This window comes from Oryx dammah, unplaced genomic scaffold (assembly GCF_014754425.2).
Source record: "Oryx dammah isolate SB20612 unplaced genomic scaffold, SCBI_Odam_1.1 HiC_scaffold_3, whole genome shotgun sequence".
Classification (NCBI taxonomy): Eukaryota; Metazoa; Chordata; class Mammalia; order Artiodactyla; family Bovidae; genus Oryx; species Oryx dammah.
This window is the reverse complement of record NW_024070187.1, coordinates 21,537,682-21,548,353: the sequence shown is the minus strand read 5'-3', so window position 1 is coordinate 21,548,353 and position 10,672 is coordinate 21,537,682. Positions and strand designations below refer to the sequence as shown.

The 10,672-nt window shown below is 34.8% G+C and overlaps 1 protein-coding gene across 2 annotated transcripts in view; it reads right to left on the bottom strand.

Moving 5' to 3' along the window:
• Positions 1 to 5,968: 5,968 nt before the first annotated feature.
• SLC9B1 (solute carrier family 9 member B1) overlaps positions 5,969 to 10,672 on the bottom strand; it is a 44,966-nt gene continuing 40,262 nt past the window's right edge. The window contains exons 10-12 of one of the 2 annotated variants that reach the window (XM_040237763.1): positions 8,679 to 8,787; positions 8,005 to 8,141; positions 5,969 to 6,009 (exon numbers count right to left, since the gene is read on the bottom strand). In XM_040237763.1, the coding sequence (XP_040093697.1) occupies positions 6,001 to 6,009; positions 8,005 to 8,141; positions 8,679 to 8,787 (255 nt within the window). In that variant the 3' untranslated portion in view covers positions 5,969 to 6,000. Of the gene's footprint in view, positions 6,010 to 6,436; positions 6,778 to 8,004; positions 8,142 to 8,678; positions 8,788 to 10,672 lie in introns of those variants that run through there. The other variant, XM_040237761.1, reaches the window with a different exon arrangement.

The window sequence follows — 10,672 nt, the reverse complement described above, 5'->3', positions numbered from 1 at the left end:
CACAGGAAATGAACAGATAGTTTACCAAAAAAAGAAAGGCAAACAGCTTTTGAACCTATGAAATGATGCCCATTCATAACCAGAGACTTAAAGTTATACTGAAATACCATCTGTCATTTATCAGATTGGCAAAAATCTCAAAGTTTGAAAATAAATGCGCTTGGTATGACGCCAGAAAAGATTGCCCAAGTGTGCGCGCACACACACACACACACACACACACACACACACACACACACGTATATATGCTTATATTCATTCATTGTGGGATTATTTATAATAGCAAAAAACTGGAAAGAACTACCATCAGTAGAGGGCTCCTTAAACCAATTATGACCAAGTCACAGTGCAGTTCTATTTAGCGGTAAATAGAAATGAGGATAATTTCTATGTACTTATGTGGGACAGAAAAGTATGCTGCCATTTGTATAATAAGAGGGGGATATATTTCAAAGATTAATACATATTTGTTTATATTTGATGAAATACTGGAAGAAGAAACTAAAAACTAAATAAATGAAATATAGTGGAATTCTTAAGGATAGGAAAAGAAGCAAGAGTTCTCCCAAAAAGCCTATTTAGACAGTTTTGACTTTTTAAACCATATATTCCAAAACTGTATTTAAATTTTGTTTAAAAGGACATCTTAGAACAGGAAGCGAATGGAAATAAATGAATCAAAGTGTGTATATATATATATATGCCTATACATACACTTTCTTTCGGAGAAGGCGATGGCACCCCACTCTTTAGGAATTACATCAAATGATTTTAAAATACAGTACTCTTACTGAATATCTTTGATGAGATATAGTCCAGGAAAGGAACAAAATAAACTACAAAATATCTTAAACTTCATTCATGATTTTATTGTAAGTAATAATACTGGTATTGTAATTTTGAAAAATTTTAATAAGATGAAACTAATTAATATTATGTTAATATTATTAAAAATCAAGATATTCAGTATAAGAGAAAAAAGATAAGTTAGGCAAAAGCCCTTATAAAGGTACATTTGAATTAGAAATATCAAACTGATCTCTTTTATAGCTTTATTTTTTTTTAATGATTTGAAACTATGATGACAGGAAACATTAACATATCTAGTCATCTTATGGGACCTATGTCCTATGTATGCTAGCCACATGTGCAGGCATGCTAAGTCACTTCAGTCATGTCTGATTCTTTGCGACCCTATGGACTGTAGCCTACCAGGCTCCTCTGTCCATGGGATTCTCCAGGCAAGAAAACTGGGTTGCCATGCCCTCTTCCAGGGAATCTTCCCGATCCAGCAATAGAAGCTGAGTCTCTTGCACTGAAGGCAGATTCTTTACCATCTGAGCCATGCTTGACTCAGGTATATGTCCTAGAATTATATATATTTTTTTAATTTTTATTTTTACTTTATTTTACTTTACAATACTGTATTGGTTTTGCCATACATTGACATGAATCCACCACGGGTGTACATGAGTTCCCAATCATGAACCCCTCTCCCACCTCCCACCCCATATCATCTCTCTGGATCATCCCCATGCACCAGTCCCAAGCATCCTATATCCTGTATCAAACATAGACTGGTGATTCGTTTCTTACATGATAGTATACATGTTTCAGTGCCATTCTCCCAAATCATCCCACCCTCTCCCTCTCCCTCAGAGTCCAAAAGTCTGTTCTACACATGTGTGTGCTGTCTCGCATACAGGGTCATCATTACCATCTTTCTAAATTCCATTAACCAGTATTGAAAGGATTTTGACTAAATATAACCAGTGCTATGAACTATATTCTAAAATCATCAATAATATTAAAAAAACACTTTTATTCTATAGTTCATATTAAAAGTATAATGATTTCTAAAACATATATTCCTTAGCATTGTTTACTGTAGAGGTCTAGATACAATGATACTCTAGCAATAGTGAACATCTTTGGTCTTCAGATTTTGTTTTTCAACATACCCATCCTCATGGAAAGATACCAGTGTCTTTTGGAGAATAGTTGATTCCAGGTCTGGGTAGGGAAAATGCAATATAAATCTAGACAGATTGTTATGCCTGAAAGGAAGAAAGCATTCAGACATTATGGTACCATGTCTTAAGAATGCAGAAACCAGTGTGAAGGGACCCAAGGACCATTATTTGGGACAATTTGAAAATAAAAATATAATGATGGGGTGAATGAAACACACTGCATATTTAAAAATTGTAAGTTGACATGAAAAGAATACAGGGGACTTCTGGCTCTAGCGATGATGATATAGCAGCAAGTGCTAAACAATCATCAGCCACAACCTGCATCAAAAGGAAATCCAGAAAAGAGAGGACATACACATCCGTACAGCTTAAGGTCCGTCTAGTCAAGGCTGTGGGTTTTCCAGTGGTCATGTATGGATGTGAGAGTTGGACTGTGAAGAAAGCTGAGCACCAAAGAATTGATGCTTTTGAACTGTGGTGTTGGAGAAGACTCTTGAGAGTCCCTTGGACTGCAAGGAGATCCAAGCAGTCCATCCTAAAGGAGATCAGTCCTGAGTGTTCACTGGAAGGACTGATGTTGAAGTTGAAACTCCAATACTTTGGCCACCTGATGCGAAGAGCTGACTCATTGGAAAAGACTCTGGTACTGGGAAAGATTGAGGGCAGGTGGAGAAGGGGACAACAGAAGATGAGATGGTTGGATGGCATCACTGACTCAATGGACATGGGTTTGGGTGGACTCCGGGAGTTGGTGATGGACAGGGAGGTCTGGCATGCTGTGGTTCATGGGGTCGCAAAGAGTCGGACACAACTGAGTGACTGAACTGAACTGAACAGCTGATTCACTTTGCTGTACAAGCTAACACACATTGTAAATGTTATCATTGGACATCCCAATAAAAATTAAAACAAAAACAACAAAACTCCCCAAACACTCATCAGCCACAAACACACACAAAACTGGGAAAGAAATTAGCAAAATATAAAAACAAGTGAACGTTCTATAAAACCGTGGGAGAAATAATTTTCAGCAAAACACAAAATTTTAAGCATTCCTCTAATTTTATAATTTTTTACTGTGAAATAGTTGCTTCTGTTTTAAATAACAGAATTGATGATGAAGCAAGGAAATGTAATTTGGATGAAAAAATTCTTTAAATTTAATAAAAATTCCTTAAACAGCAAAAAAAAAATTAAGGAATAAACAAAAATACTGTAAATCTATAAGGAACAATATTCTTATATTTATTTATATAAACAATAATGTGTACATGGTTAACTGGTTGCAACTTTTAAATAACATTAATAAAGTCAATTTTTATTTTTCTAAATAGAAAATTTTAAATTCAAATTATATATGCATATCAGCAAGATTGTCTTAAAAAGTAGAATGTTTTGGTCTAATGAACACATAAAACACATGATACACTAAATCTATAGAAAAACCTATAAATCAAAAAATGACAGTTTTCCCCTTAATTAAAAACATGTCCTCATTCTGAAAATGGTTTATTATATCTTTGTTTTTTACTAAGGTCAACTTTCTATTTTAAAGCCTAATTTTCATATAAATATAAAATACTATCTTATGGATATATTTTCATTTTCTTACTAGTAAAAATGATATGCCCTCATGATTTAAACATTAATCAAAATACTGGTGCAGTTTACATTTTTAAAATGTTACTACTAGAATTACTTCCCTGGTGGCTCAGATGGTAAAGCGTCTGCCTACAATGCAGGAGACCTGGGTTCAATCCCTGGGTCGGGAAGATCTCCTGGAGAAGGAAATGGCAACCCACTCCAGTACTCTTGCCTGGAAAATCCCATGGACGGAGGAGCCTGGGAAGCTACAGTCCATGGGGTTACAAAGAGTCGGACACGACTGAGCAACTTCACTTCACTTCTTCACTAGAATTAAAATAGTTAAAAATGAGGCATGGAGTCATAAGTGTTCTAACATGCCAAAGTATAGAAGATGCTACTAGAATAGTAGCTATTATCTTCTCCCAAAATTATCTGGGCGTGTTTCCACTTTGGGCAGCTTTAGTGATATATTTTATGAAAAGTCTTAGTAGGAACAGATACATAGTTTTGGTTGCCTTAAATTACAGTTGCTTCACTTTGTAAATTTATGGGTAAATTTCATATTCTGTACTATTTAATACCTTGCTTATATAGATGAGGGAGGAGGGAAACCAAAGTAATGTTTAGTCCCTATATTTGGCTTTTGCCAAAGAAATGTGAACAATTTCTTAAAGGTTATTTATAAAGGCTGTTTGAGAAGATTTTACATGATCCTTTAAATTTTTAAACGGAAAACCTTGAAAATCAATTGAAACTGTATGTTGATTGTGATGGGTTCTCTATATAGCACACTTCATTAGTTGCTACAGTTGAAAGATTATTCTGTATTACTGATGAAAAGAAAATCTCATGTGAAGAATGGTCCACTAATCTTTCATTTCTGCAGGCTGACCTCAATTTCTACATTGTTTACACTAACCGAAAAATCAACAGTTTATTTCCATTAGGATTTAATTTTATATCTGTAAATAAGTATTACACACAGTGTTTCATTTAAAAACTATTAAAACAGACTGTCGTTTTATGGGTCAGTTCAGTTTAGTCGGGCTTCCGTGATAGCTCAGTTGGTAAAGAATCCGCCTGCAATGCGGGAGACCTGGGTTCGATCACTGGGTTGGGAAGATCCCCTGGAGAAGGGAACGGCTACCTGCTCCAGTATTCTGGCCTGGAAAATTCCATGGACTGTATAGTCCGTGGGGTCGCAAAGAGTCGGACACAACTGAGCCACTTTCACTTTCAGTTTAGTCACTCAGTCGTGTCTAACTCTCTGCAGCCCCATGGATTGCAGCACACCAGGTTTCCCTGTCCATCACCAACTCCCGGAGCTTCCTCAAACTCATGTCCATTGAGTCGGTGGTGCCATCCAACCATCTTGTCCTCGGTCATCCACTTCTCTTCCTGCCTTCAATCGTTCCCCACATCAGGGTCTCTTCTAATAAGTTAATTACCACAGTTCAAAAGCATCAATTCTTCCGCACTCAGCTTTCATTATAGTCTGACTCTAACATCCATACATGACTACTGGAAAAACCATAGTTTTGACTACATGGACCTTTGTTGGCAATGTCTCTACTTTTTAATATGCTGTCTATGTTGGTCATAGCTTTTCTTCCAGGGAGCAAGTGTCTTCTAATTTCATGGCTGGGGTCACTATCTGCAGTGATTTTGGGGCCCAAGAAAATAAAGTCTGTCACTGTTTCCATTGTTTCCCCATTTATTTGCCATGAAGTGATGGGACCGAATGCCATAATCTTAGTTTTTGGAATGTTGAATTTTAAGTCAGCTTTTTCACTCTTCTCTTTTACCTTCATCAAGATGTTCTTTAGTTCCTCTTCACTTTCTGCCTTAAGGGTGGTTCATCTGCATATCTGAGGTTATTGATATTTCTTGTTGCAATCTTGATTCCAGTTTGTGCTTCATTCAGCCTGGCATTTTGCATGATGTACTCTGCACAGACATTAAATCAGTAGGGTGACAACATACAGCCTTGATGTATTCCTTTTCCAGTTTGGAACCAGTCCATTGTTCCATGTCTAATTCTAACTGCTACTTCTTGACCTGCGTACAGGCCAGGAGGCAGGTAAGGTGGTCTGGTATTCTCATCTCTTTAAGAATTTTCCACAATTTGTTGTGATCCACACAGTCAAAGGCTTTGGCGTAGTCAGTGAAGAAGAAGTAGATGTTTTTCTGGAATTCTCTTGCTTTTTCAATGATCCAACAGATGTTGGCAATTTGATCTCTGGTTCTTCTGCCTTTTCTAAATCCAGCTTGAACATCTGGAAGTTCCCAGTTCACGTACTGTTGAAGCCTAGCTTGGAGAATTTTGAGCATTACTTTGTAGTGCATGAGATGAGTGCAATTGTCCATTTGTTTGAACTTTCTTTGGCTTTGACTTTCTCTGGGATTGGAATGAAAACTGACCTTTTCCCGGGTCATTTTAAGGGTACTGCAGAAGAAATGTAAGAGTATTGCAGAAGAAATGTAAGTCTAACTTTGATTCTTTTATTAATTCAATCAGTCACTAAAACTAGAAATTAAAATTCATTTAGTTGACCCACTTAAAGTTGCTTTGTTTTATTTTTGTCAATTCTTTTTCCTTTTTCTGGTAATCTTTTCTAACTGAATTACTAACCTGATGAAGAGTTCTCCTATTTAGAGACTTATGCTATCTTATCTTTCTTACATTAGGTTCATTTAATTTTTGATTGTTTTTAGTTTGTATTATGACAGTAAATCCAACTTGACAGATTTCTTTAACTTTCCTAGGGTATTTATGCTTTGTTCTTGAAATACATAAATACTAAGAAGGTATTTCTATTTTATATTATCTTTATTAAATTAACTTTGGGATAAAAAATCATAGGAATCTTCTGTAGTCAAATCATATATTTATTAAAGCTTTGCTTCTATGTACATTCTTCACATATGTGTACCTTTTAATTTTTCTCTTATGTAAGAGAATTCATTAAGAGAAGCAGGCAAGTGATGGCAAATCAACTTTTTAATGAAGTTCTAATCCTGATAACTCCATTTTCACTTTGCTTTTATCATAGCGAGTGAGTACTTTAGGTCCCAGAATGCCAATAATTAGAGCTCCATTTGGAGCTGTGATCAAGATGGCTAAAAAGGCTACTGTCATCACATCCTTCGAATATGATTCCAAATGGGGTGCACTCATTCTTGCTTTTTCAAGAGCCAGAGGACCTAATACAGCCTATATTTAGAGGAGAAAAAGATGAGGCATAAAGAAAAATGCTAAATGGAGTTAACATATAGTAAAAATAAAGAGCTCTGTTAAAACAAATACTACCTAGTACTAGACTACTAGAAAAGAGACAAATGTTAAGGAATTTTGGTAAATGACTCATCAGTTCTATGTTCTTCTTAGCAAATATATCTGGAAGGAAAGTGAAGTAGTGACAAACAGCTGATTTTGTGTTCTTATCATCTCAGCTTTCCCCTAAGTATCTTTTTTGAGTGCTCACAATACTTTTGGAATCTTAGGAGTTCAGATGAACCAGAGTTTTGCATATTTGCCTTTACCATGAACCACTAGGTTCCTGGCTACAAAAAGACAATATAAAATGCTAAGGTTTCTTATGGTTCTTTAGGATTTTGTCGTCCATCTTCTCCTTGTTCTTCCTACTGGGAGCAGTGTGATATAGTAAAACTGACAAGAGTTTTGGAATTTATAACTTGCCTAAAGTTGTAGGCAAGTAACTTGTTATTCAAAACAGGCAGCCTTGTCCCAAGGACCTGCTTTGCTTATCATGACATAGATTTGTGTTGCATGGAAACTCACAAGCTTCTGTTTTGGAGTAACAGTAGAGAAAAGAATTTCAGGAAATCAGAGAGCATAACTACAAAGTTTCCTTTTTCTCTTTCTCGCTTTCACTCATCATTCAGCATTAATTTTTGTAGGCATACAGAACTTATTTACTGTATACCTACTGCATGCTAAGTGTTAAGTATTAGGGAAAAATAACAACAAAAACAAACAAACACTTCTTATCCTTCCTATATATTTTGGTTGAGAGATTCAGTCATGCAAATTAAATATATAATTAAAAATAATACATATGCATTTATGTATGGTAGAATGAGTGGCAGGGGTAGGAAAGATATTTTAAAAAGAATCAATGTGTCTCTACTTTAAAATCCTAACACTTGACTCTATAATATTCAGTAAAACATAAAAATTCAGTTTTCAGAAATACTCTTATTTTAAATTTTGGGAAAACAGAAAAATGTTTTCATAAGTTTAGCAAGTATTTGTCATTAAAAGCACAGTGTTTTAAATATTATGTTACTTTTAATTAGTAGTTATGATCAATCAAGCATTTAAAAAGACTAATAGCCCAAATTTTGTGACTAGTTTTTTTTTATTTAGAATTTTAAAAATCAACATTAAAATAATTAGAATATCTTAATATACTCTTACCTGGACTGTAGCTTTTGGCATCCATGATAAAGCAATAAATATTTTCTCCTTAAAATTAAAACCAGCACAAGACATCAATACAAATGTAAACGAAATTCTAACCAATAATGCCAAACTCATGGTACCAACAAAAAGGCCTGCAACAGAAAAAGATAAACGGTATTTGGGAAGAAGTGGTTCTTTATGCCTAGAAACATAATTTGCAAAAGTGTTGAAAACATTTTTTAGGGCTACTGTCTCTCTATATCTGTATTAAGTAAAAATAATAATCATAAAAATAAAAATACGATTGAGGCTTCTATGTAAAGTACAAGAGATAATCTGATGATGGAGGTATGATGAAAAGTAAGATAAATTACATTTATTTAATTCTGAGCTAACAGGCTTTGAACTTTTACTATAAATGAAAGTATTTAGAAAGTGCTGCTGGTATCTAATATTTCCCTTCAGAAAAAAATTCTAATTTCTATTTCCTCAGATCACTCAGGGAAGATATTCAAGGTTGTCTTTGGTTACAAAGACCATACAGGGTAAAGGAAGAATAAATGCATATTACAACATGAGCTTCTAAAGGTCCTTGTAGCATTCAAAGACATATTGTAAGTAAAAATAAAAATTACTGTTTTCTTAAATATTTTTAAATCTTACATTTTTGTGCCTCTAATCATTCTTACCAATAGCATTTGATTTAAGAGATGCAACAGATACTTCTGCTCCAACCAAACCAAAAAGAAGAGGTTGGAAAATATCCCACGCAGTTCCAATAATTTTTTGGACTCTAACCTGTAGAGAAGAGTAATACATTTTCAGTTATTGTGATGAATAAAAGTATTTGCATTTCAGACATGTAAAAGTTCTCAATATTTAATAAACTTAAGATATTTTATTTGCAGAAGAAATTTTAAAACAATAAAAATTAAATGAATAGGTTAACTCTTTTATACAAACAGAATTTGATTAAAAGACATTTACAACACAATAAAAATATTAGTTGGTAATTTTGTCACGGAACAAAAAAGATACTATTTGGCAATTTTATCCTTGGCGTTCCATACATGTTCTGATGGTGCAGTAAGAGTTCTACCTTTTGTTTGTGAGGCAACTGAGCAGGGATAGAACTACATCATGCCTGATGAGAACATATTCAAGCTCATTCAAATATTTTAGTTCTCAAAAGTGAGTTGGGGAAGAGCTCCACTCAGTTATCCTGGGACCAAATCCCACGAAAATGAATCCTGATATGTCCTAAACTACTAGGAAAAAAATTCTGGTAATCTGCTAGGCCTGCTTCCAAATGACCCATATTAGAAACATGAACCAAACCAAAATAGGTAATAGATTCTCATTTGGTTGCCTCCTTGACTTCCCTTTCTGGGAATGAATCCCTCCCAGTGCTGCTTCCACAATTACATGGTTACAAGAAACACTCCCACTGACATAAAAGTACTGTGGCTCTTTTCCAGGAAGTTGGATGAGGAAATTTTAGTCTCAATCTGTGTATATCCATTTTTTTTTCCCCAAACAGGAGGAGATTCATAAAACGTTCATATCCTTTGAGGCAAAAACTATTTTCATAACTACTCCCCTTATGACTAGGTTTTCTGGTTACTGCTTATAAAAGTAAGTTTGAAAAATGAAATAACAAAAGAAAACCAGTATTCTATCTTCTTCACAGCACATTATCCTATTTGTTACTTATTTAATCTTTAAAATCTATTTATTCTTTACTCTTTGATTTTCTTTATCATGTAAAGAGATCAAGTAGTTTTCATTTTATTTGTAATTTATTATTAGTCATTTAATTTCCTCTATAATTATGACTTTATCAGAATACTAAACAGATTGGGAACTTCTTAAGCTGATTCTAAAATTTATCTAAAAAAGAATATGGACAGGAACAGTTAAGAAATACTTTAAAAATAGGTACAATAAGAGGGAATCTTCTATACTAGATTCTGAGACATAAAACCACAATGATTAAGAGTGCTATTGCATAGGAATAGGTGTTTAAAGAGACTTCAGAAGTAAATATATATATATCAATGAATTATTGGATTAATCAATAAATAATTTGACAAAATTGACTATGCAATTCACATGCATATATATATGTATATATGTATGTCTATGAATATATATATATGTAAACAGATGCATGTACATCCTTACCTCACAACATTCACAAAAATAAATTCCAGATGAAGTAGAGAGCTAAATGCAAAGCAAAACTACCAAAGTATTCAATCAGTTCAGTTCAGTCGCTCAGTCGTGTCCGACTCTTTGTGACCCCATGAATCATAGCACGCCAGGCCTCCCTGTCCATCACCAACTCCCAGAGTTCACTTAAACTCATGTCCATTGAGTCGGTGATGCCATCCAGCCATCTCATCCTCTGTCGTCTCCTTCTCCTCCTGCTCCCAAACCCTCCCAGCATCACGGTCTTTTCCAATGACTCAACTCTTTGCATGAGGTGGCCAAAGTGCTGGAGTTTCAGCTTTAGCATCATTCCTTCCAAAGAACACCCGGGACTGATCTCCTTTAGGATGGACTGGTTGGATCTCCTTGCAGTCCAAGGGACTCTCAAGAGTCTTCGCCAACACCACAGTTCAAAAGCATCAATTCTTTGGTGCTCAGCTTTCTTCACAGTCCAACTCTCATATCCATACAT